At 37.5% G+C, this 27,546-nt stretch overlaps 1 protein-coding gene across 7 annotated transcripts in view; it reads left to right on the forward strand.

Annotated features, from left to right (window-relative positions):
• nbeal1 (neurobeachin-like 1) overlaps nt 1-27,546 on the forward strand; it is a 61,792-nt gene that overhangs the window by 17,872 nt on the left and 16,374 nt on the right. For 5 of the 7 annotated variants that reach the window (XM_084424803.1, XM_084424804.1, XM_084424800.1 and 2 more), the window contains exons 9-30: nt 1,065-1,407; nt 1,997-2,103; nt 5,056-5,139; nt 8,349-8,432; nt 9,330-9,428; nt 10,327-10,901; nt 11,536-11,668; nt 11,787-11,906; nt 13,070-13,456; nt 14,698-14,787; nt 14,899-15,073; nt 15,840-15,973; nt 16,061-16,220; nt 17,295-17,397; nt 17,524-17,680; nt 18,568-18,726; nt 19,962-20,121; nt 20,899-20,987; nt 21,868-22,413; nt 23,418-23,593; nt 25,917-26,205; nt 27,163-27,474. In XM_084424803.1, coding sequence (XP_084280929.1) covers nt 1,065-1,407; nt 1,997-2,103; nt 5,056-5,139; nt 8,349-8,432; nt 9,330-9,428; nt 10,327-10,901; nt 11,536-11,668; nt 11,787-11,906; nt 13,070-13,456; nt 14,698-14,787; nt 14,899-15,073; nt 15,840-15,973; nt 16,061-16,220; nt 17,295-17,397; nt 17,524-17,680; nt 18,568-18,726; nt 19,962-20,121; nt 20,899-20,987; nt 21,868-22,413; nt 23,418-23,593; nt 25,917-26,205; nt 27,163-27,474 — 4,482 coding nt within the window. The remainder of the gene's footprint in view (nt 1-1,064; nt 1,408-1,996; nt 2,104-5,055; nt 5,140-8,348; nt 8,433-9,329; nt 9,429-10,326; nt 10,902-11,535; nt 11,669-11,786; nt 11,907-13,069; nt 13,457-14,697; nt 14,788-14,898; nt 15,074-15,839; nt 15,974-16,060; nt 16,221-17,294; nt 17,398-17,523; nt 17,681-18,567; nt 18,727-19,961; nt 20,122-20,898; nt 20,988-21,867; nt 22,414-23,417; nt 23,594-25,916; nt 26,206-27,162; nt 27,475-27,546) is intronic. The other 2 variants (XM_084424806.1, XM_084424805.1) reach the window with 1 other exon arrangement.

Genomic DNA, 27,546 nt, shown 5'->3' on the forward strand with positions numbered 1-27,546 from the left:
GACGCAACACGCACTTATATTACTTATTTCGGGTTGAATGGTGGTCGTTTCGCACCCCTCTGGTGCCCGTGAGCGGAAAATACGCACTTGCAACTTTGGGGTGGCGGGCCGCCGCCCGCCGCGTCAGGAAGTATCGCGTGATATCAGGTCTCGCGATGTAAACAATTGCTTTACGGCCAAAATAAATCTGCTAAAATGCCGTCATTATTGCGCTCCCTCACGCTGTTCGAACCCGAATGAAGAAGACGTTTTAAAGAATATCCCATCTGCTTTGATGTAGCCTCTGGTGTCTGAGAATAGCAAACGAGTTTTTACAACAGTGTTGTCAAATATCTTTTCCGAAGCTGTGGGGGGAGCTCTAGAGAGAAACCTGCGAGCAAAAAGCGAGAATACAGCGAAGAAATCCCGATGTTACTGAGCCCCGCTTTAAAGGGACAGCAGCCTAATATTCCTGCAGCTCTTAAAGGGACAGCAGCCTAATATTCCTGAAGCTCTTAAAGGGACAGCAGCCTAATATTCCTGCTGCCGTCTCTATAATAACGTTAATCAAACAGCAAAAGACAGAGAAAATTCACTCGCTGTTCTTGACTGAATAACTTCTGTAACTATATTTTTAATGTATATTTTATTTATGAAGTGCTGTTATTTTCCATTTGATTACAGTTTCTGAATGCCTGAAAATCTTAAAAAACTGTTTATTTAATTCGTATCTTTGTTCAGTTGTATTTACTTGTGCGATTGCTAATTTGTTTTTGTTCTTTTTTAATTACTGATTGTTTACTTGTCATTAATAATTTGAAATTGATATTAGTTAGGCTAAAATATTTTTCCTTTTGTAAGTATTCTTAAGCTTGTTGATTTTTGTTATTGATATTCAGAGATTCAAAATTAAATATTTTGCAATAAGATCTAGAATAAATGTGATGTCTACGTAAAAAAAGAAAGAAAAGCAATCTACCTTATTGGAATCGATAAGAATCGGAATCGTTAAAATTCAAACCCTAAACGGGATGCAAACAATTCTGTTTTCTGTGTCTCTTTTAATGTGTCTTTTGTCTCAACAGCGTAACGCTCTGCTGGCCATATCCCCGGCCACTATGGAGGTGCTGCTGGGAGTGCTGGGTACAGGCGAGTGTCTGAGCGGAGGTGGAGATGGGGAGGACTGGGACAGCGAGGCTCCTGACAGGAAGGCTCTGTTGACTCTGGGCTGTTTGAGGGAGGTGGTGCACCGGCTCCTGGCCAGCAGCTCCGATCAGAGACAGGTGGAGATCAGCTCCGTGCTCGAGAGCTACTTCAAACTGCTCAACTCAGACCCCGCCGCCACAGCGCAGGTCAAAGGTCATCCGACGCCACCCCGCTCTCGGCACTGGGAGAGCCGCTTTGTTGGGTTACAGGTGAACATGCTTGGTGAGTAGATCGGTCTCTCGTGTTGTGTTCCTTAAAGAGCACCTGTTATGCTCTTTACATTTCCTACTTTCTCTAGTCTGCAATGTTAATGAAAGGCTACAAATCACAAAGCCTCTCCAGCGGGAGTTATTCTCTCTATCAGTGTCACTGTTTCTGAACTCCTTGAAACGCCTCGATTGAAGTCTTGAGTTTTCTTCTGGGAACGAGCACGCCACAATATTCCTTATTTAAATAACTGATCCCCAAGGCATATGCTAAAAAAAAGGGGCGGGGCTTGTTTGAGTTAGTCAGTAGTGTGTTGAAATTCGCGGTTATTGTAAGGGGCGGGACATTTCCAAAACACGCTCTAAGTGGTTGACCAATCACAACACACTGGTCCAGCTGACCAATCAGAGCACACTGCGCTTTTCTTCATAGAGACAGAGTTACTGACAGACTGGGAAGAGAGGTGCTGCAACAATGTCAGTTTTGTGAAAAACAATGTACACCTATTCTAGTAGACCCAATTTAAAAAGAAAAAGACTTCCTATTTTAATTGTTTGCACTTGACCGCAGTGCTGTTCTGAATCCTGTTCTCCTTTTCACTCAGAAACCATTCAGGATATGTTTGAGTGCTCCGACCGACCAGTTCTGCAGGCCATCTTTCTCAACAGCAACTGTTTCGAGCATCTGACCCGACTCCTGCAGAACAGTAAGGTGAGTTCCTCTTACAACACTACACTACACTGCACAAATAGAGCTCAACAATGACTTAGTCAGGCCCCTTTATTTTGGAAGCATTCACTTTAGTAAAGTGTTATGAGTCTTGAAATCTTCTAAGCCTCTCTGAGATGAATCAGTATTTGAAAATCAGAAAAAAAGGCCTGTGGGGAAAAAGACTTTGTACTTGGTGTCTTTTATGAGGGAATGAATGAACTACTATTCCCATAATAAGCCATTGTGAATACTTTATTATCTAGGTTTTTGTGTCTTCTTAATATATGTTCTTATTAGAAAACACCACTGCTGTCTCTTATGCTCTAATGCTACGACTAGCATCTCATGGTAACTATCACATTGGTAAGGAAGCTGCTGGCTAACATTACCTATAATACTGTTCAAAAGTTTGGGCTCAGTCAGAAAGGTTTGTTTTAAAGAAATTAATACTGCATTAAATTGATCAAAACGACAGTAAAGACGTTTATAATATTACGATTTCAAGTAAATGTTGTTCTTTTGAACTTTCTATTTATCAAAGAATCTTAAAAAAAAAAAAAAGATTGCAGTGTCCGCAAAAGTATTAAGCAGGTCAACAATATTTTCAACATTGTTGATAATAATAAGAAATGTTTCTTGAGCAGCAAATCAGCTTATTATAATGATTTATGAGGGATCATGTGACAAAGTAATGATGCCGAAAATTCAGCTTTGATCACAGGAATAAATTACACCTTAAAAAAAAAAATCAAATAGAAAACAGGTATTTGAAATTGTAATAATATTTCACAATATTCCTGTTTTTACTGTTTTTTTTTTTTTATTATTAAATAAGTGCCTTGGTGAGCAGAAGAGACTACTTTCAAAAACATTAAAAACTTTGACGCCAAACTTTTGAACAGCCTCTATTAGCCTGCAAAACAAGATACTATATAATTATAATAACTTATTATCCTTATGAAAAAATAATTATCTAACCCTAAAGAGTGAAAGTACCCTAAGGGTGCAAAGTAATTCCCTAAGGGTACATATTATTTCCTTAACATACTAATATAATATGCATCCTTTAGGGTTACTGTAAATATTGCACCAAGGTGTACCTTTGCAGACAGGCTGAAAGATAACATTTTTGCACTTTTTTTTTTTCAACAGTGTAAGAATTCAGCAATTAAATGTGATTCTTTAAACGTTAACAAGTTAACAACCTTAAAGGTGCCCTAGAATTTGAAATTGAATTTATCTTGGCATAGTTAAATAACAAGAGTTCAGTACATGGACATGACATACAGTGAGTCTCAAACACCATTGTTTTCTCCTTCTTATTTAAATCTCGTTTTTGAAAAACACCCCTGAAAAATAGGCGAATCTCCACATAACACCGACTGTGACGCAACAGTCGGGATCATTAATATGTACGCCTCCAAAAATGTGCATATGCCAGCCCATGTTCAAGGCCAGGCGGAACTGCGCAGCCGAATCATCGTCCGAATCATTTTTCTTCGAGAGACATCATGGCTTGCAAACGAGCAAAGCATGGCAGTTGCTCAGTGTTTGGATGTACAAATGAACACAAAGGTATTTTTTTAGTTCCTTCATCCGAGCCTCTGAAGAACCACTGGGTTATGTGAATGTCTGATGTGTAATTGTTCAAGTTCAGACAGATAATCTTTCTCAAAGTCGTTCAAAACTGTTTATGCATCAGTAAATCAAGCCAGCGACTAAACCATCAACTTCACGTCGTTTCTCTTAGTAGGATGAAAATAATCGTACTTAAACTGTGATTAATATGCAGATAGCGATCAAAGAACAATCCCTTTCCAATCGCCCAAGCTGTCAATCACACCGCGCGTGTTTATCTGGACACTTGCCAAAACTCGTTATGAAATCAATGACGCTGTTACACTGCACAACGAAGCTCTTACTGTACGTACATCATGTTTGCATTAGTGAAATCATTTGTGAGAGTGCAGAAACTGCGTTGCAACGATAAGATTTTCATTCACGTGATCAACAGGCTTACACTGAAGTCTCACAGCAGCCAATCACAGCAGTGGGCGTTTACACTGAAGTCTCACAGCAGCCAATCACAGCAGTGGGCGTTTACACTGAAGTCTCACAGAAGCCAATCACAGCAGTGGGCGTTTACACTGAAGTCTCACAGCAGCCAATCACAGCAGTGGGCGTTTACACTGAAGTCTCAAAGCAGACACGCCCCTTCAAACAGAGTATTCAAATCAGAGGCTAAAATCAGGGAAAAATGCCTTTTATTTCTAAATTATAACAAATTTTGATCTAGAAAACATACTAACATTATAAGGGCACCCCAGGAAACATTCTAAAATAATAAAATAATCCATGCAAGGGCACCTTTAAAGATCTTGATTTAAAGATGGTGATTTTGAATGGGAAATTCCAGAACCCAACTGTTGAACTCTATTGACACTAAAGGACTTTTACAGGATGTTAATAATGAATATCTGACGTTCATTACAGTGTTTGACAGGAACATCCGTCTGTTTGAGTGTGTTTTAGATCCTGTCAGAATCTATTGTCATTTAACTGATTGTTCAGTTGCAGGATTTTCTGTGTGTGTTTATGCACATGAGAGAATTCGTCTCGCCAATCAGTTTCTTGTGTAAATGTTTGCAATCCTGTGTTTGTTTTTCGTTGCCTTAAAGAACCGTATGCTTTGTGCAAAATTGTTTCAACTGTCTCTTTAGTATGTTGCTATTAAAACTGTCTTACTGTGCTTACATAGTTACCACTTTACAGCATGTACACGTATCTAAACTGCAGCACTGCCTTCTATCCATGCATGTTTCTGTCCTTTAGCGACGGAACACTTAGGCACTTAGGGTCATGACCTTTGACCTCCTACCGTTTAACCTTAACCCTTTGCCCTTTCCTCTCATCTGACCGGCTGTGCTTGCTGCGGTCGGCTCTGCCCTGCAGCTGGTTAACGCTAGGTGCACAGCTGCAGACAAGGACCAGAAAGATTTAACCAACAGGTTACTGACAGGAGAGAGTGAGATTCAGGTACCGCCCATGTGCTTCCTGTCACTCCCGCTCACCTACGCCCCCCCCCCCCCCCCCCCGCCCCCCCCCCCCCCCGCCGCCCACATGACCACTCCAGGACAAGACCCCCTCCCCCCCCTCTCTCTTGCTCACCTGAGCAGGGTTACTATGAGTCAGAAAAGTCACATATAAACTTGCAGGGGTGGGTGATATACTGGTTGAAACGAGCAGATTATTACTATTTTTCTTTTAATTCTTGGAACTTACATCTTAATATAAAATTATATATAATACAAATAATATAGATATAAAATAATTTTAAATAATTATTATTTTTATATAGTATAAATACTGATAAATTCTGATAAACTGATAAATTTATGAAACATTTAATTCAAACTGTATATATAAAAAGCAGACTAGGCAACAACTAGTAACGTTAGAAAAACTACAACACCACACCGGATCTAGCTAGACCGGAAGCAAAACAACTGGCACGCCGCACACACTTGTTTTGGGCTTGCGAGCCGGCCGAAGAGTAGTAGGCTAACGTTACGTTTTGAGTGGATGGCGAGCGCGAGACGCAGAAATGGATGCCAATAAGATTCTGAATGGAAAGTTTACTTTTAAAAAGTTGCCATATTGACAAGACCAAAGTGATCTGTGTGTTTTGTCGTTGTGAACTGAGCTATCATCGCAGCACGTCCAGTCTGAAACACCACTTGATGGCCAAGCACACACACAGCTGATGCGAATTCTCTGATGCGATTATTTGCTCCAAGTGTGAATGTTAGTGTGAAATTGAACACTACAGTATATGCCAATGTTGTTTTCAATAAAAAAACAAAAACATTTGCACAAAGCAAGCCGATCCACTTTTCCATGTTGATAAGAGCATTAAAATGAGAAAAAAAATAATGGGACAAAAAGAAATCAAGGGACATTTAGAATAGATAAAAATGTGCGATTAATCGCGATTAAATATTTGAATCGTTTGACAGCACTAATAAATATATATTATAAACAATCCAGTTTAATAATGGGAAGTAAATTTTTTTTATTAATCTTATTTCTAATGTAAATTTAAATAATAATGAATATATAATAAAGTATATTATATAACTATATAAATTGCTGAAATTAAAACTAGCTTTTAGAAGTTGTACTAAATATATATATATATATATATATATACAGTGCTATGCATCAGTTTAGACACCCATACTAAAGTTGGCTAAAAAGAGGAATAAAAAATCATCTTTTGGAAACTGAACTTAATGCCTTAATTTAAAAAATTTGGAAAAATCCAACCTTTAAGGACACCAATTTTCTTTGTGAATGAATAATGCATCATAAATAAATAAATGTTCTTCCTTAAAATACAGGGTGCATAAGTTTGGACACCCCTATGTTAAATTCCCATAGAGGCAGGCAGATTTTTATTTTTAAAGGCCAGTTACTTCATGGTAATACTGGTACTATGCATCCTGATAAAGTTCCCTTGGCCTTGGGAATTATAATAGCCCCACATCATCACATAGCCTTCACCATACCTAGAGATTGGCATGGTTTTATTTCAGTTAGCCTAATAGCTAGTTTGATTTGCATTGAGAGATGATCTTATGGAAAGTACCCCATGCCAATCTCTAGGTATGGTGAAGGCTATGTGATGATGTGGGGCTATTTTAATTCCAAAGGCCAAGGGAACTTTATCAGGATGCATAGTATCCTAAAAAATAAAATAAAAAACTTAAAAATAAAAATCTGCCTGCCTCTATGGGAATTTAACATAGGGGTGTCCAAACTTATGCACCCTGTATTTTAAGGAAGAACATTTATTTATTTACGATACATTATTCATTCACAAAGAAAATTGGTGTCCTTAAAGGTTGGATTTTTCCTAATTTTTTAAATTAAGGCATTAAGTTCAATTTCCAAAAGATTTTTTATTCCTCTTTTTAGTCAACTTTAGCATGGGTGTCTAAACGTATGCATAGCACTGTATGTATATATATATATATATATATATGTGTATATATATGTATATGTGTGTGTATAATGTATAATATAAAAATTGTATGGAATATATTTTCTGTGTCTGTTAATATATGTTCATTTGGCTAATATGCTGGTCTGTCACTTAAGTTTAAATGAACTTTCTCAGTGGTTTTTGGATACATTTTATATCATAAAGGTCAACCAAAATGTTTAAGAATCTCGTAATAAATTTTGTATTGAAAAGTATACGTTTTTGCTTATATTACCCACCCATATTGCATGCATTTTTCGTACTGTGGCCTGACAACACACAGAGTGTCGCATCTAAATCTATTGCCGCCATACAGTAAGTGATCAGCCCTTTTTCACAAGCCATTCAGCACTTCCCTGTTTCGGTATCAAAACAATCATATATAAGTCCATTTCTGCATTTAAAGTGCTGTGAATGTGGAAGCTTGTAATGGAGTGGTCTTTAGTTTATTTACTCAGTCATGCTTTCAATAATCATCATTCAATCTCATTCTGTTTATTTTGCTTTGCTTGTTTCCCTCCCGTTCCGTTCCCCCTTCGACCTTTCCTCTGGTGGTATGGTTATGGTAACAGGGTTGAATGCTGTGACCTCAGCAGTCTTGTGTTGCTGGTGGAGATGATCGGCCTATAGCTGTGTGTGCTTATCGCTGTATAGAAGGACCTCCGTGATTTCATGTCTTATTCTGTTTATTGCTGCTCAGTTCTTGTCACTCTCCAGCCGGTCTTTGTCGTATTCTTATCTGTTATGAATTAGCCAATTGCATCGAACGTCACATGATTTTTGCAATCAGCCAATCAGGAGTCTCATGATAAGGAGTGGCTGGACAGAGTTCTTTTGTGTTGTGGAGGGGTTTTGATGTCTATGTATATATATAGGATGTGTGTGTGTTTGGTGATGGGGAGTTTTTAGTTTCAGATCTGAGCAGTCATGATGATCTGACGTCATCTTAATCAGAGGCTCAGAACTCAAACAATTTCACTCAGATAATCAACATAAATTATCATTTATGCCTGATTCTATTCCTGCCTATTCATGCAAGCATGGTTCTGGTGATGAACAAAGCTCCTCATCGTGGCTTTTCATTCATTATTTGCATGGCAAAGTGAACCGACAGGGCAGGAATAGAACAGGACACACGGCACACTGTAAGTCTTCAGCCATTGGCTGTATCTCTTGATTGACTGCGTTTTCCTCCAATCAGGTGTTCCAAGGGAGGCTCGACTCTCTTGCCGTGGCAACGATTAAAACCCTCTCGACAGTGATGCACAAGTCTCCTGCTGCAAAGGTTTGTAATAATAGAATTCCAACATATAACAAATTTACATATTTCTTTATACACTACCATTCAAAGGTTTTGAGTCAGTACTTGTTTTTATGTTTTTTTATCTTTTATCACAAGTCTCTTGTGATCGCCAATAAGTCTCACCAAGACTGCATTTATTTGATCAAAAATACATTAAAACATTAATATTGTGAAATATTATTACAATTTAAAATAACTGTTTTCTATGTGAATATATGTAAAAATGTAATTTATTCCTGTGATGTAAAGCAGAATTTTCAGCATCATTACTCCAGTCTTCAGTGTCACATGATCCTTCAGAAATCATTCTAATATGATGATTTGCTGCTCAAGAAACGATGTTAAATTGAGATTTTTTTATTATAAATCTGTTATTTAAAACATGTAACATTATAGCACTTTCTCTTCTGTCACTTTTGATCTGTTTAATGCATCCTTGCAGAATAAAATGATTCATTTCTTTAAAGAAAAAAATAAATACTGACCCCAAACTTTTTTGAATGGTAGTGTAGTTATGCATATAATTAGCAGTAAAATAAATTGGACCTTTAGGACAGGATTTCCATGATCGTGAAATACTTGGAACTATGTGGGATTTAAAAAAATTATTCTAGGCCTGGAAAAATCATTAACATTTATGTTGTGAATATAATCTTTTTTTCTGTTATAGATCTGTTATAGATCAAAGATTAATAACCATTAGGAATCTTTATTTGATTCGTATTTGAATCCATGAGGATTCTTTTGGACTGGTTCCAGGTTATTCTTATTCTTTCAGGATATGTTGACTAAGGATTTTGAACTAGTGAAATTGAACTATTCAGCAACTAATTTAAACTTATAGAATAATAACTAAAAGCCAACTTTGTTTCCTTGTAGGAAGTGTTTAAGGAGCGGATTGGCTACACTCACCTGTATGAAGTGTTGGTGTCACTGGGTCAGCCGTCCAGACACTTGCTGAAGGAACTCATGAATATGGTGAGATGAACACTTCCGGTTTTCTTGTGAGTCAGTCACATGATGTTTTCTGCCCCTTTCTTTCTCATCAAGTCAAGTCACCTTTACACAAATAAAGTAAGGTCTATCAGTAGTATTCAGGTATAAAACTAACAATATAGTGTTCCCTGTTTAAATATAACATAGATTCATCTTTGTTTTGCTCTTTTGTTTTGCAGCAGATTTTTATAGGCTGCTTTCTCTTTAGGACCTAATGAACTGATCCAATTTAATGATACACATCCTATTTCTTTCTCAACTGTTTACGTTCACTTAAGACAAAACTGTCTGTGTTTATGAGAATACTTGTCGAGATGGGTATTTTAACATAATTTTGTGAGTATGTGTTATAATAACAGCTCAGGTAACAGTGCGTGATCGAGTTCTCTTTTACCTCTTCTTGCGCTTGAACGGTTTAAAATCACTTGAATGTGTAAATAGGCTAGGCACGTTACTTTCTTTATATAGCACATTTCATACACTATGGCAATTCAAAGTGCTTTACACAGAAAGGAATTAAAATAATCACAAAATCAAAGGAAGGAAAATTAAGACAGCTATAAAAGGAATTAAAAGAGATATATGAGCCAACATTTTTTATAAAAACGTGCAAATGATAAACTTTCAGTCTGTGATGGTTAAACTTAGCAATTAATCCGCGAATCGCATGCGTGCAGAACCGTGCGGCCTGGTCCATACGGATCACGAAGCAACAGCGATCCATTGCACCCCTACTGTTTACATTTGGTATTAGCATATGTCTCGAGTGATCTGACTATTTACCACGTTGATGCCTTCAAATTTACCTTGAGTGGGCAGCCCACTACTTTTGGAACGGAGTCGTCTCACGTCCTTTCTTTTCGTCCTTGTATTCCCACAGGCTGTTGAAGGTGAACATTCATCCGTGGGCCTCCTGGGCATCAGTAACGTGGACCCTCTCCTGCTCCTGATCCAGTGGCTTCCAGAGATGGACTCTGCCGAGCTGCAGATCTTCACTGCGGACTGGCTCCGGCGGATCTGCGGTCTGAACCGGCGGACGAGAGCCACCTGCGTCAACTCTTCCATGACTCTCAGATTGCTGTCGGCTCTGGAGAGGCACGAGCGGCTACACCGGGCCTGTGCCGAGAGTCTCGTGGGGCTGTTGGGTTCTTTAGGCAGTCAATCGCTGAGTTCCTCTGAGCTCCAGAATCTACTGAGACTCCTGCGGCAGGACGAACCGGGCCGCGCTCACCCGTATGTGGGTCCGGTTCTGCGCTCGCTCCTGGGGATGGTGCGTAAACAGGGCCTGGAGAGCGCCATGCAGTATTTTGATCTGTCACCGCCCATGGCTGGCATCTCCGTGCCGACTATCCTCCGATGGCCAGGCTACGCCTTCAGCTTCTTTGCATGGCTGTCAATGGACCAAGATCAGCTGGACCCGTCCAGTAAAGGAGAGAAGAGGAAACAGTTGTACAGGTAAGAATGGAAATAAAAGAGATTACTGGTGTGATGGGGATTTTGGTGGGAAAGGAAACAAGATAAATAAGTGGGCAAAATAATGTTTATACAGAACCATTCAAATGTTTGGAGTAAGTTAGGTTAGTTTTTGAAAGAAGTCTCTTATGCTCACCAAGGCTGCATTTATTTAATTACAAATACTGTGATATTATTGCCATTTAAAATAACTTTGAATTCTTCATATTCAAAGAATCTTCATATTCAAGATTCTTTGATCAATAGAAAGTTCAAAAGAACAGCATTTATTTGAAATAGAAATCTTTTGTAACATTATAAATGTCTTTAGTGTCATTTTGATCAATTTAATGTATCCTTGCTGAAAAAAATAAACATTTTACTGACCCCAAACTTTTGAACTGTAGTGTATTTGCACCAAGAGTCAGTATATTTTATTATTTAAAAAAATGTTTTTTAACTTTTAAACTTATTAAATGTAATGTAAAATCATTGCAAATATTTTGTAATTGTTCATCTGTTTCAATTAAAAAAATTTTTTTTTTGCATTTGCACATCCTAAATGTAACATTTAATTCATTTTCACTATGTGGACTGATTTATAAAAGCTTGTTCTTATGTTTTTCTATGTGCATAGTTTTTTCACCCCGGGCGGCACCGGGTTCGAGGCCTTTATCAGTTCAGCTGGAGTGCTTGTGGTTGCCGTGTGCACTAAGAAAGAATACGTCACCGTCATGCTGCCTGACTACTGCTTCTGTGATTCGCTCTGGGTGAGTCACATGACCAAATAAATATTTGTGTATTTTGTTACAGCGTGGACAACCCAGTTCTTTGTCCAAGACCAAAGCGAAATTGAGTTGTAATGAGATGTTTGTATCTGACCTGCAGCACAGCATTGGTGTAGTCCACGTGCCGGGGAAGAGGCCGTTTGGCCAGAGTCTGGTTTACATTTTTGTGGATGGACAGCAGAAACTATCAGCACCTTTAAAATACCCAACCATGACTGAGGTGAGAGAAACAACCGATACTGTACCGTTTCTTATTGAAAAATTCGGGTGTGTTTCCCGAAACTATCGTTAGCCAACTATGGTCGCAAGTTCCGTCATTATCAGCATAGTTCAACGAGTCTGTGTTTTTCCGAAACCATCGTTCCAACGAACATCACAAACAGCATCGCAAAGTTGTGGGGTTGGGACGACAGCTTGCTTCCGCCTGTGAAGCAGAGTTTCTGGTTTTTATGATGTGGGCTTAATAAATCCTCATCTTGAGCAAAATAGGCAAGCTGACATTCAGTACAATCTGTATCATTTGGAATACATGCAAATGTCATTGAAGTCTTTTAGTTTGTTAAGAGATTTAAAGCGCTGTTTTTGAAGACCGCGTATGTGCGTACGAGCTCTAGTATGTAGGAACGAGTCTATGATTGAATCTGGAAATAAACCAAAATAATTTGAGAAAAATAAGAAATATTCCTTGGATGCCTTGTCCGTAATTTATAGTGAAAAATTGGTGTCGGAGTCATTAAGTTATTACTCCACCATGTTCGTTACGTCATTAACCAACGTGGTTGAACGACAAATTTGCGGCAATACAGTTTCGTAAAAAAAGTCGTGACTAGCTAGTTGATTTCTTTAACGATGCATCTTACTATGGTAGTTAAGCAGTTACGTTGTTGAACGGAAAACACACCCCTGTTTAATTGCTGTCTCTATGAAGCCCCTCCTTCCGAAAAGCACAATGTGCTCTGATTGGTCGGCTGGACCAGTGCTTTGTGATTGGTCAACCGCTTTGAGCATGTTTTGGAAATTTTACAGCCCTTACCACGAATTTCATCACACTACTAACGCAACTCAACCAAGCCCCTTTTTTAACATATACATTGGGCAGGAATTATTTAAATTAGGAGTATTGTGACATGTACATTGCCGGAAGAAAACTCAAGACTACAATGGAGGCGTTTCAGGGAGTTCAGAAACAGTGACACTGATATAGAGAATAACTCCTGCTGGAGGGACTTTGTGCTTTGTAACTTTGCAGAGCTTTTTCATGCTCAAACAGCAACATTACACACTTAAGAAAGTTGAAAATATAAAAAAGCAAAATAGGACCTCTTTAAACTCTGTTTCTGTTCAGTCAATTCATTTATCTTTGTATCTCTCTCTCTCTCTCAGGCCTTCACGTCATGCTGTATCGGTTCAGCGGGTCACCGCACCACGACCCCACCTCCCTCTCAAATCCCAGACCCTCCGTTTTCCGGAGGTAATTCCTCGGGACGCACGTCTTTGGGCGCCATCCTCCCGGGCTGGGGTGGGCTGCTAGGGACCAAACCTGAGTCCGTCACCAAACTCATTTCCGCCGGGACTCAGGACAGTGAGTGGGGGAGTCCCACCTCACTGCAAGGGCAGCTGGGAAGTGTCATGGTCTTCCACGAGCCCCTCCAAGCCAGTCACATCAAAGCCCTCTGTAGCGCAGGACCAAACTGTATTTCTCCCTTTAAAAGCCAAGAAGCTGAACTCGGAGACTTGGCACCTAAACTTCTGCTACACTATTCTCCAAAGGTGAGGTGTGCATGTAGGTCACCTAGGACTGAGCTGTATACGGTAGAAATTATGCACAATAGAATGTTATATTTGTTTGTTTTTTAACTGAAAGGGTTAGTTCACCCAAAAATGAAAATTTTGTCAGTAATTACTCTCCCTCGTGTTGTTCCAACCCCGTAAGACTTTCGTTCATCTTCAGAACACAAATTAAGATATTTTTGATGAAATCTGAGAGCTGTCTCACTCCTCCATAGGCTTCTAGGTAATGGATATCTTTGCCAGCCCAGGAAAATTAGTAAAGGCATTGTTAAAATAGTCCAAGTGACTCCAGTGGCTCAACCTTAAGTTTATCAAGCGACGAGAATACTTTTTGTACGCAAAAAACAAACAAAAATAACGACTTTATTCAACTATTAATTTTCTTCTGTGTGGGCCTCTGAGATGTTTCACGTAGTGTAACAGCGCAGCGCGTCTGGGTTGAACGTCAGAACATAGGCTCGCTATTGGCCCACGCTGGTCATGTGTGTGATGCGTGTGATGCTGGCCAATAGTGAGCCTACGTTCTGACGTACAACCCAGAAGCGCTGCGCTGTTAAGGCCCTTGCACACTGAGTCTGAAATTCGTGTCCGAAATTTTCACACGTTAAAAAAATAAATACGCCCTCACGTTGTGTCAATCACGCTTACACACTGCCTCCGAAACATTCGTCCGTCATAAAATTTTTTGGATCGGGTTCGATTTTCGGCGTTTTTTGCATCCGTAGCAAGCATTTTGAATGGTGTTTTGACAATTCAGAGCCACCGAATCACGAATACGAAAAAACGCATACGAAAATTTCGGACTCAGTGTGCAAGGGCCTTTACACTACGTGAACTCACTCAGAGGAACACACAGAGGAAAATGAATAGTTGAATAAAGTCGTTTTTTCTTTTTTACGCACAAAAAGTATCCTCGTTGCTTGATAAACTTAGGTTGAGGTTGAGCCACTGTAGTCACTCGGACTATTTTAACAATGTCTTTACTAACTTTACTGGGATGGCAGATATCGATTACCTAGAAGCCTATGGAGGAGTGAGACAGCTCTCAGATTTCATAAAAAATATCTTAATTTGTGTTCCGAAGATGAACGAAAGTCTTACGGGGTTGGAACAACATGAGGGTGCGTGATTACTGACAAAATTTTCATTTTTGGGTGAACTAACCCTTGAAAACGTTTTATTTTCGCATCACGTGTCTCATTGTTCCCTTGCATATACAGGCATGTAGGAACCCAATTTGTCTGGATTTGTCCCCTAATATGCTGCATGGTCGCATGACAGGAAATAAAGTGGTCAACTGGGATATCAAAGTATGTATGCCGTTCCCGTCCTTTATTCATTTTTGTAATCTATCAGAGTTCTGTCTGTAACTCTCCTTCTCCTTAAACACCTGCTCATACTCTCTCTCTCGTCTTTTGTAGGACATGATCAACTGTGTTGGAGGGCTTCCTGTGTTGCTTCCAGTCTTGGAACAGTTAACTTTGTTAACCCCTGATTTACATCACGTCGACCGCTCGGGGTCAGAGTTCATCAGCCCTGACTCAGTCACACCCGCTGAGGGAGACTGGGTCATACTGCCTTCAAACAGGGCGTCCGGTGAGCACACACTCATCATTAGACAGTGTTGCAACTAAAACTGTTAAAAGTAACAGAAATAAAGCTGAAATAAAATATAAATATAGCATTATTTTTTTTTAAATAAACTTAGTTACTTCAACTAAAACTGAAATAAATATAAATGAAAGCTAAAAAGAAACAAAAAAAACTAGGAAAGATGGCAAAATCACATAACAAAAGGACTAAAATTAAAATGAAAAGTGAAAATATAAAAATTAAAGCTAATTTAACCTTTGAACTGAACTAAAAAAATAATATTTTATACAAAATATATAAATATATATATATATATATATATATATATATATATATATATATATATATATATATATATATATATATGTATGTATATATATTTTTTTTTACAAAATAATTTGGACTCTAAAATTGCTAGAAATTCAAAGCCATTTGTCTAATTAATTTGTGTTCAAAATTTGAAGGTTTGTGATAAAAGTTTGTGATAAATTGTGATAAAAGACCAGTTTCCATAGTAAAGCAATGTCCAATTTCAAAATGGTTTTCACGCATTGAATTTTGAGTGTTTAAGCTTATGATTATTACAAAAAAATGGGAAAATTTTCATTTTAAGAGTATGTAAATAATCCTAAAATAACACTGTTATTAGCTGTTGGTAGACAGAATGAATGTGTTACTGATCTTTTGCATCTTAAAGATCTTATCACGTGCCGCTTTTCTGTATTTCTGATTATTATATGTGTGATGTTTGTGGACATTAATTATTCAGAGGCCAGACTGGAGAAGAATCTCGTAGCGACGTTCTTGCTGGTTATCAAGCATTTCCTGCAGCGGCATCCCATAAACCAGGAAACACTTCTGCACTCGCATGGTGTGGCCACTTTAGGAGCTCTGCTGCAGAAGGTACCCATGATTCTCCCTCTCTTGAATTCTCAGTCGTTTCCCTCTGCATGTCTTGATTTAGCCGTCTGGTTCTGTGTCTGTGTGCAGTTGCCAGCGTTCCTGGTGGACGTGAGTGTGTTGGTGTCGGTTCAGCTGTTGATTGAGCAGATGACGTATGAGAAGAACTCGCAGCTCCTGCAGCAGCTCCACACACACCTGCTGTTCAACTTCAGCATCTGGAACCAAGGAGATTTCCCCCTGCGCATCGGTCAGTCTCGAGTCCTGTCCCACTAGACACTGCACTTATACTACACTATGTATTCAACCATGGAGTGTATGAATTTAGAAGGTTATTTTGTCATTCAACATCAGCGTCTGATAGCCCCTCCCCCTCTGCTATGTAATTAAAGCTGTGACAGTCCATTTTTTTGGTTAATTAAGTGCATCATTCCGGTATTTAAAGTGCACTTTTGAAATTTTCAGTGTGAACACACTACTCGCACTATCATAGAATAGTGTATAAATGTGTATTGGGACGCACATTCTGTTTGTGTGTGTGTGTGTGCTTAATTCATGCTGTAATTTATGTTTGTGCAAAATCCCATTCATTTTCTCCATAGCAAAATTAATTTTTTATAACTTGTTTGACAATGCATAAAAAAGCAATTAGCAAATGTGTTTTAAAAAAAAAATGCAATATACATTTTTTAAATAATTTATGGTTTCTACTTTATGGTTTTATTAACCTACATTTTAAAACATGCAATTATGTAAACAGTTTTATACAGTATATGACATTTTTTTTATTAAAGTTGAATTATTTTATTTAACAAAATTTTAAAACATGTATAAGTTTTAATATGTCTATTAATTTGTCCATTTAAATAGCGATTTATTTATATTTATTTTTATGTTTGATTTATTACATTGATAACTGATTCCTTCATTTTATTTTTAAGTGCCACTCCTAGTCCTCCTTAACCTTTAGCCCTTGGCTTGCTTTATTTTATTTTATTTATTTTGTTATTGTTTTTTTTATTTTTTATGTATTTTATTTTGTTCAAGATATTATAAATACAATTCTGTAAAAGCCTCAAATTAGTGCGATATCAAATGAATTTTTAAAAATCATGTTTAATTCCCATTGAAGAACAACAGTAAACTACCCATAATCTGGAGGAGAGATTTAAAAACTCTGAAATCCCTATGAAGAAAATGAATGTGAGAAAGAAATACTAGGCTGTTGAAAAAGTTGTCGGTCACTGTTGTGCAGTTATGATGTGTACGTTTTGTGAGGCTCCTGTACATTTGTGATGAGCATGATGTGTTTGTCGTGGTGAAGGTCACATCCAGTACATGTCCACCGTCATCAAAGACAGCAGGAAGCAGTTCAGGAAGAAATATGGAGTGCAGTTCCTGCTGGATACAGTTCGCCTTTACTATGGGTAAGACTACATCTCCCACAATCCCTCAGTCCTCTGCTGTGTCACTTTCTGTGATGTTATCACCTCATGACTGTTCTGCCTCTTTCTCATCACTCCATCCATTCTCTCTTTCCCTCTGCTTCCTAGTTCTGGAAGTAAAGATGCAGATCTGAGTGAGGACGACATTAAGACAATCAGAGCATCTCTCTGTGGCCTTCTGAAGTATTACATCAGCAAGGGTACCACCCAAGATGAGATCCAGAGCATTCTGGGATACATCGCTGCCATTGGAGATGAGGAACAGGTGAGAAGAGGAAGATATTAGCGGAATTAGGATTAGTGTGTCCTGAAAATAGTACACTACTGTTCAGAAGTTTGGGGTTGGTAAGATTTTTATTTATTTTTTGTCTTGTAAAATACAGTAAAAACAATAATATTGTGAAATATTATTACAAATTAAAATAACTGCTTTCAATTTGAATGTATTGTAAAAAATAATTTATATAATTTATAATTATATATATAATAATTTATATAGCTGAATTTTCAGCATCATTACTCTAGTCACATGATCCTTCAGATATCATTCTAATATGCTGATTTGCTGCTCAAGAAACATTTCTGATTATTATCAATGTTGAAAATTCTTAATATTTTTGTTAATATTTCTTTGCTGAATAGAAAGTTCAAAAGAAAATCATTTATTTGAAAAAGAAATATTTTGTAAAATTAAAACAGTGTACAATCTTATTTCATACTTAAAGAGTGTACTCTGTCATCACTGCAGTGCATTTTTTACATACTATAAGTTAAATAGAAAAAGACTTTGGATTATTTTGACTATCAATTTCTTAAGAATTTATTTTAGCTTTACTATTTGAATTAAGATAGCTTTTAGTTATATGTGATGTTTGACTGTTTGTGTGAGTGTTTTGTGCATGTGTCCAGGAAAGAAGCACTCCCTTTTATTGTTATTGATCTGCCCTTTCTAATCAGTAGAGCAAACGTCTGTCTTCCTCTATTTTAATTATTCCTAAACCTCAATGTGCTTAACCACAAACTGGATTTACTGACCCGCCAATTCATTTAATCGATGTCTCTTCCGGTTTCTCCTGCTCTTATCACTTACTAGCAATAAGCATTAACTAAACATGAAAATGAAATGAACGCAGTGCTTGTGTTGTGTTGTAGCTGTGTGTGATCCTGGAGCTGTTGCTGACTCTTCTCCAGACCAGCGCTGCACGGGACCAGCTCTTCCTGCTGCTGTTTGAGCCGGGATCGGCCGACTCCTGCTACGCCCTGCTGCTCAACAACAAACACTCCGACCGCCTCCGAGAGCACGTCTTCAAGGTGCGCTTAACACTCTTTATTATCAGAGGTGTTTGCTTCTCATGCTTGAGGTTAGAGATCCAAAAATAACGATAACGTATGTGCATCACTTGTTGTTCTGCAAGTGAAACCTCATGCTGTTAGATTTCTAACCATACAAAACTTATATCTGAGTGAAACAGCTTCTCCAACAAGAACAAATGTAGGGCGAGACTTGATTTTGTCCATTGGAAATTGATTGGATGGTTGTGGTTTGCTATTGGTCAATCTCATGTCATGTGACAGGTTGCCCCGCCCTCGTGCAAGTAAACACGTCATAAGAGAAGAGATGTCACTGCAAGAGGGAGGGAAAGTTTTAATGATTAAAGATTATGAGGCACATGAATATAAAAAATATAAAAATAATGATGTGTGTGGATAAATCATTTAAAATAAATTTTCCATTTTTATTTCCTTGTGACTTTAATGTTCATTCTAATAGTTTGAAAAGTCAGAACTTGGATTTACATATGTATTCATATTTGAATGCTCAGCAACTATAAATTTACTACAACTTTATTCAAAGGGATATTTCACCGCTGGAAAGATGTATGTGTATTTAAATTGGGTCATTTATGTAGTAGAAATGTGAAATTATTTAAGAAGTTGGAGCCTTCTAGACTGAGAAAAGCCAGAAAATGTATTTTTGGCTCATGTGGATGAAAGACAACAACTCCCAGAATGCACTTGCTTCGCTGCCCTACGAGGCCACTCCCAAGCCACGCCTACCGGTTACATAGGGCAGTATTGGAAGAAATGACACAACTAGGCTACTAGTCGACTCGAAACTATAAAGAGGCCGTTTTATCGTGAGATCCCCCTATGGGCGGGTTGAACACATGCGTAAGGAGCTCCTCCTACTGGCTGTAGTCTCTCGCCTCTGGACAAAAAAGCCTCAGATGACGATCAATGATGATTTTTGCATCATCTGAGGTTTTTTTCCAGACACACAATACAGAAATCTCTCGTCTCAGGGGGACATGAGGGAGGGAAGCACGGTCATTCGAAAATACTACCGGGTTTCTACTGATACAAAGCTTAATGATAATCGGTGAAGTATCCCTTTAATGCATAATGCATTATTTAATATTTGAGAATGAAGTAAATTACCATTAAATAAAAATTTAAGATACTGTCTTTGTCAAATAGATGTATTATTAGTATGTATATTGACATTTGAATGGCTGCTTTAGTCCAAACTCTGTGTGTTTTTTCAGTTGTTCGAGCGGATGCTGAAGTGTGACCGTGTGTATGAGAAGAGTAAGCAGAGGTTGCGTTTGAGGGATGTGGGATACTCTGGCCTCAGTCTGCTGTTCTCTGAACTCCACCTCACTTCCACCCTCATCAAGTGCCTCCTTCACCAAGTGCTGTCTACTGGTCAGTCTGATGAACTCTAATCCACACACCACCTGACTCCGCACACACTCTGAGTCCTTGCTTGGCTTGGGCGGTTCATATATTGATGATACATTTATAAGAGTTTTGGTGGCAAAATAAATGAAGTTACACTTTATTTCGATGGTCCACTTTAGACATTCTACTGACTATAAGGAACTTTGCAACTACATGTCAACTAACTCTCATTAGAGTATTAGTAGACTGTTATGTTAAGGTTAGGGTGAGTAGAATAAGTTGAGATGTTGTTGCAAAGTTACTTTGAGTAGAGTAGAGTCAGTAGAACGTCTAAAGTGGACCATCAAAATAAAGTCTTGCCATAATTGACATATTTTCAAAGCAAATAAAGTAAGTGTGTAATATATAAAATATAATATAATAAAAATAGTAATAATTTGTGTATATTTAATAGTGCTGTGAAATCGATTAATCACATCTAACATAAAAGTTTTATAATATATGTATGTATATATTATATATATCTGTGTTACACACACCCATTTATGAATGCATAAATGTATATATAAATATGTGTGTGTGTGTATTTACATATTATAATTATGAGTATATATGAATTATATTTATACATTTTTAAATTTAAATTTGATGTATTTATCTATATTGTCCAGCACTTATCTATGCACATGTACTTTATATAGAGAACGCAATTAATTGATAAAGGCCACAGTGGATTTGTGATGTGAAATGTTGTTTTTCCTTATGCCCTCCTTTTTTTACCTTAAACTCTTTGTCCTCCAGATACTGTGGTGAACTATAAAGATCTGATGGCTGTGATTCAGCTGACCCATAAATCTGGGCCCAGTGTTCGTCTGACCGTATGCAAGAGGGTTAGAGCACTTTCTCCAGTTCTCACATGTACATATCACAGTTATTAATGTTATTAGGGGGATAAAATGCATAAAAAGTATGAAAAATTTTTTTTTGAAGCACAAATCTTCTTTTTTCAAATTGGTTTCTTTTCCATATAAAAAGACTAAATACACTTTAGATGTATCAAAAATAATCCATATGTGACCCTGGATCACAAAACCAGTCACAAGTCGCACGGGTATATTTGTGACAATAGCCGACAATACATTGTATGGGTCAAAATGATCGATTTTTCTTTTATGCCAAAAATCATTAGGGTATTAAGTAAAGATCATGTTCCATGAAGCTATTTTGTAAATTTCCTACCGTAAATATATAAAACATTTATTTTTGTGAGTGAATGCAGCACAATCGCGAACATAAATGGACAACTTCAAAGGAGATTTTCTCAATGTTTAAATTTTTTTGCCACCCTCAGATTCCAGATTATCACATAGTTGTATCTCGACCAAATATGGTCATACATCAAAACCATACATCAATGGAAAGCTTATTTAATCAGCTTTCAGATGATGTATAAATCTAAATTTTCAACAAATGGACCCAAGTGCCTGGGTTTGTGGTCCAGGGTCACATATGATACTTGAGCTATGTATTTAGGCTTTTAAAGCTGATGAATGATTGCTTTGTGTGAAGAAAGTTGTTTTTTTTCTTCATACATGGGACATAAATTTTTTTCAAACTTCCCTTTAACTAAAATAAAAACATGAATTTGCAAAAGAACGAAAACTAAACTGCAACTCGAATGTGCATTGTGCACTAAATGAAAAAAAAAGGAGAAAAATATTTATTTATAATGATCTCAACTTGTGCACTTTTTCTTTCTTTTCGCCTCAGCTGTATGCGCTGTTGCAGTCTCATCAGGATGCAGCGCTGCAGATCTCCAAGCAGACGTGTTGGCAGGGCACTCTAATGCGCTTGCTCGTCCGGAGCCCCGGGAGCGACGGAGGTTCTGGTTCGGGTCGAGGTGACGCGGCCAGCCTGGGGAGTTTGGAGCTGAGTCGCAGCAGCGGAGGAGTGCGTGTGGAGCCTCCTCTGGAGCGCAGGACTCTCGGCGGCAGCGTGAACGAAGAGCGAGACAGCGTCTCAGACAGCAGGTCCATAGACAGCCTGGACAACGGAGACCTGATGTCTCTCTCCGACACGCCAGGGGACGCGCCCACACCCAAAGCCTGGGGCGGGAAAGCAGGGGTCTTGAGTTTGGACCTTTCCCATGTGCATCTGTTCGATCACGGGGACAGTGGCAGTCAGACTCCTGGTAGCATGCCTAGCACACCGTCTCCCCTAGAGAATAATAAACCTTTCCTCGGAGCTTCCTCTCTGAATGATGACAACTTCCTGTTCAGTGACAATGTGTCCCTGGGAGAGTCTTTTAACAGCGAGGTGAGTCTAGAGATCTGATGTGTGTTTCCGAGTGCATGTAAGTGGAGCATTTATCACTTCCTCGTACAAATAGTGTTGTCATTTTTAATCCTCTGTAAGTTCTCAACAAGAAGTAACTATTATAATGAAGGTATCAAGCGATTCTAAAACAGAATTTATAGATGAGTCTCATTGAAAGACATGGTACATTAATGCAAGAATGTGCAGATTTTACAGTTGTTACAGGGTAATTAACTAATTTACTTGGCGGAATGGTCGTGTATTCCGGTGATTAATAGTAATACATTTACATTTTTAGGTAACACTTTATTTTACAGTGTCCTTGTTACATATGTTACATATGTTACATGTACTTACTATAGTAATAACAGTAAATTATGCATAATTACATGCAACTAACCCTCAACCAAATCCTAATCCAACCCTATAGTAAGTACATGTAGTTGCTTAATATTACTCAGGACTTCAATATATAATTACACTGTAACAATGACACCTTAAAATAAAGTGTAACCCATTTTTATTAAACATTTTTGTCTTTTATCATAGTGCTATTTCTGCCATTTTATACAAACTTTTTCTTACCTATAATGCATTACATTTACACTAACATTACAATTTACACTACCATTAATAATTCATATTTTTATTGAGCAAGGACTCAAGTTGATCAGAAGTGACAGTAAAGACATTTATAATGTTACAAAAAATTATAAAATAAACGTTCCATTCATCATAGAACCCTAAAAAGATAATTTTTTTACATTACTGTTTTTACTGTTTTTGATCAAATAAATGCTCTGTTGAGCATAAGAGACTTTATTTAAATATAATTGTATTAAATATCATTTAAATGTAGTTGTAATAAAGTGAAGGACTTATTAGTAGGTTAACACACCAAAAATGTCTAATTAAATGAAATGAAAAAATACCTTTATTAAACAGAGCCAATGTTTTTTTTCATTTGAAATGAGACTGACTGATTGATTGATTTTTCCGCCCAGCGTACGGAGGAGGAGTTGTCTCGTCTGCTGTTGGAGATCGTGTTGTGTGTGATGTGGAGAGGTGTGGAGGGGTCAGATGACTCTGCCTGGCTGGAGAGGGGTCAGGTGTTCTCTGCCCTCACCAAACTGGGCACTGCCAATGAGCTGCTGCTGCCCGTCGACCACATCAAGCTCAGGTGAGAATACAGATCAAGATCGTTTCCTTGCAAATGCAGATAAATGCTAATGATGCACAATTATGTTTTTTTTACTGAAACCAAAATTAAAGTTTTTATTTAAAGTTTTCATTTATTATCAACAAAAACAGAAATACTTTATTTAATAATCAATTAATTAATTAATTAATTAAATGTATGTAATAATAAAAAATCACATACTTTTTTTTTATATATAAACATTTAAATTGCACATAAGCCAGTTTTAATATCAACTTTTTAATGATAGTAATAAATATAATTATGTCTATTCCCCAATTAGTTGTTGAAAAATAAACATTTAAATGGTGGCTGTAATTGTTTTCATGACAGATTTATTCAAACACGCATTAAATAATGAAGTAAAAATAGAATTACTATGTAATATTGTGCATACAGTGCTATGCATAAGTTTAGACACCCATACTAAAGTTGACTAAAAAGAGGAATAAAAAATCATCTTTTGGAAATTGAACTTAATGCCTTAATTTAAAAAATTAGGAAAAATCCAACCTTTAAGGACACCAATTTTCTTTGTGAATGAATAATGTATCGTAAATAAATAAATGTTCTTCCTTAAAATACAGGGTGCATAAGTTTGGACACCCCTATGTTAAATTCCCATAGAGGCAGGCAGATTTTTATTTTTAAGTATTTAAAAAAAATTTTTTTTTAGGATACTATGCATTCTGATAAAGTTCCCTTGGCCTTTGGAATTAAAATAGCCCCACATCATCACATAGCCTTCACCATACCTAGAGATTGGCATGGTTTTATTTCAGTTAGCCTAATAGCTAGTTTGATTTGCATTGAGAGATGATCTTATGGAAAGTACCCCATGCCAATCTCTAGGTATGGTGAAGGCTATGTGATGATGTGGGGCTATTTTAATTCCAGAGGCCAAGGGAACTTTATCAGGATGCATAGTATCCTAAATAAAAAATAAAAAAAAATACTTAAAAATAAAAATCTGCCTGCCTCTATGGGAATTTAACATAGGGGTGTCCAAACTTATGCACCCTGTATTTTAAGGAAGAACATTTATTTATTTACGATACATTATTCATTCACAAAGAAAATTGGTGTCCTTAAAGGTTGGATTTTTCCAGATTTTTTAAATTAAGGCATTAAGTTCAATTTCCAAAAGATGATTTTTTATTCCTCTTTTTAGTCAACTTTAGCATGGGTGTCTAAACTTATGCATAGCACTGTATATTTTGCTAAATGCTCTTCTCTAGAGTTTTTTTTTCTTTTTCTAGCTGACTAACGAGTTTATGGACATTGAATGGCTTTTCTGAATTAAATGTAACATTACCTAACATATTGTTTACAAGCTGTTTTATTGACGTCTTTCTGCAGTTAAAACACTGAGCAATTACATGTGACATTATATTATAATATATTCGGTAGGTTGTACTGTTTCTTTTAACAACTTCTGATGTTTATTTTGTGCTATAAAGATGATCTGTTCATGTGCCGCTTGCACTGAGGCGCTATAGCGATCTGTCACAAAACCACATTTATTGTTGGAATTTAATTTTAATGATGAAATGACTTTGTTTCATATCAAAAGTATTAAAGTACAAAGCTTTTTACGATTATTAAAGTACTAATGTTTAGTGAAGTTTTGTTCATGCATCAACTGAAAACAGCATAGACTAAAAGTATAGATCTCAGTTCATCAAAATGAAGATCGATTAAAAGCGAGAAATCGATATTGTCAACCTAGCCCTAGCGTCCGCGCAGCTGACGTGTTTACCTGTCGTATCGTATCCACATTGTGTGCACGGAATATACACAGAAACAGTCAAAATGCACCATAGGAGAAGCGCTAATTAAACGTCACCATTTTAGTCAATGATTTCGGCCCTCCAAAAGCATTTCAGCCGAAACCAAAATTTCCATTAAATCAAATGTTTTGCTTCTCATTTTAGCACTCAGAATCAATCTATAACTAAGACCCATTCACACAGAGAATGATAACTATATTAGCGTCCACACCAGCAGATATTGTTCTGTTTATTGTAAGCGCGTGCTGCAGTTTTGTCGTCTGCCGCTTTGAATGCTCAAGCTCTTAAAGCAGGATTGATTCTGATTGGCAATGTTTTTATCATTCAGTTGTTCCGAAAGTGACTCCAGTTATTATATAGTTTCTTTGTGCTGTTATCGCTATAGTTGTAGTGTGGACTCTCTCTGCTATTCTTTTATATTCAGAACAATTTCTAGAACTATATCTTTATCGTTATAGTTATCGTCCGTGGTCTGACTGGGCTTTTAATGCTTTTGCTAACCTCTTTCTGTCCAGTCTGATGGAGAGGATGTTGGAATGGGCCGTAACGGATAACCGCGAGGCGACGACGGCCACGCTGCCACAGCACACAGAGAATGCAGTGCGTTTGCTTCACGTGGTGCAGGACTTCCTACAGGCCGAGGGTCTGGTGAATCCCGCCCTGTGGACTGAGAAGGTTCTGGATGAGACGGTGACTCTGATGGACGGGCTGATGGTGTGGTACGCCTCAGGGATGCAGTGGCTCCAGCTGTCTCAGGTGGGACTACGGCTGCTGCTCGGGTTCATGGCTCAGGAAGATCCGCAGGTGAGACCTCATTAGCCTCATAATCTTTGCTGAAAAAAACCTGTTGTACACACTCTTCAGTTACACTTGATTTTGATGGTCTACTTTAGACATTCTACTAACTTTGCAACTACATGTCAACTAACTCTCATTAATTTGCAACTACATGTCAACTAACTCTCATTAGAGTATAAGTAGACTGTTATGGTAAGGTTAGGGTGAGTAGAATAAGTTGACATGTACTTGAAAAGTTACTTATAGTCAGTAGTATGTAAAAAAGTAATAGCAGATATTAAGCAGACAGTCTACTAATACTCTAATGAGAGTTAGTTGACATGTTGTTGCAAAGTCACTTATAGTTAGTATGTCTAAAGTGGACCAAATCTTCTACATGCCTTCTGATTGGTAGTTCATAGTTTTTTTTAGCAAGTAAAAGGTCTTATAGATGAATTTTAAAAACTTTCATCTTCAGGTCATGGTACATGATTTTTTTATATTTTTTTTTATGAAGTCAACATAAGAGTAACTACTGGTATATTGTTAGTAATATTTCAAGATGAACACATTCTGGATGGAAGCAATTTAGGTTTACTTGATTATCCATAAATATTTTATCATGTTAAAATGTGAGTATCCAATATGATCCATCAGGCTTTTGAGGTCAGGAACATTTATTTGTACATCTCTTAATCATCGTTGTATTGCATTGCATTATATACGTTTTTCTCCCACAATAATAACTACAGAGCTTTGATCATAAAACTAAGCATGCAAACTTCATCTTACTAAGACATATTATTGGGAGATATAGAGTGGCATTTTATGTAAATATTCTGCTCCAAGCTTTTATCTTACTGACCCCACATTTTTGATCAGTAGTAATTATTGGTATTAGTACTCCTAAACATGCTCCAATACCAATATCTGATACTAAAAATCGTACATTTATTCACACTGTTTGTTCTTCATTTCCGGCAGGTGTGCGCCATGGCTACGGCCAAACTGAATGGCATCTTACAAACCAAGACGGTGGACTCTCAGGACGAGGCCTGTTATCTTCTGGGCCGCGTGGAGGGAATCCTCAGGCGCTCCGTGAGCGAGGAACGGACAGAGGAGACCTACTCGTTTTTAGTGCCTCTTCTCCGTACCCTCCTGTCTAAAGTCCACAAACTCCTGTACATGGAGCTGCACCTCCCTTCCCTCCCCGACACCAACGGAAGTCCTTCGTTCTTTGAGGATTTCCAGCTGTACTGCAGCTCGCCGGAGTGGAGGGTCTATTTGGATAAATATGTAAGAGCTGTATTACTACAGTAAATGCAGTTAATTGTGATTTCATGCCGGTCGAACTCTAATACTTATTTT

This window comes from Rutilus rutilus, assembly GCF_951802725.1.
Source record: "Rutilus rutilus genome assembly, chromosome: 12".
In the NCBI taxonomy this organism is placed as follows: domain Eukaryota; kingdom Metazoa; phylum Chordata; class Actinopteri; order Cypriniformes; family Leuciscidae; genus Rutilus; species Rutilus rutilus.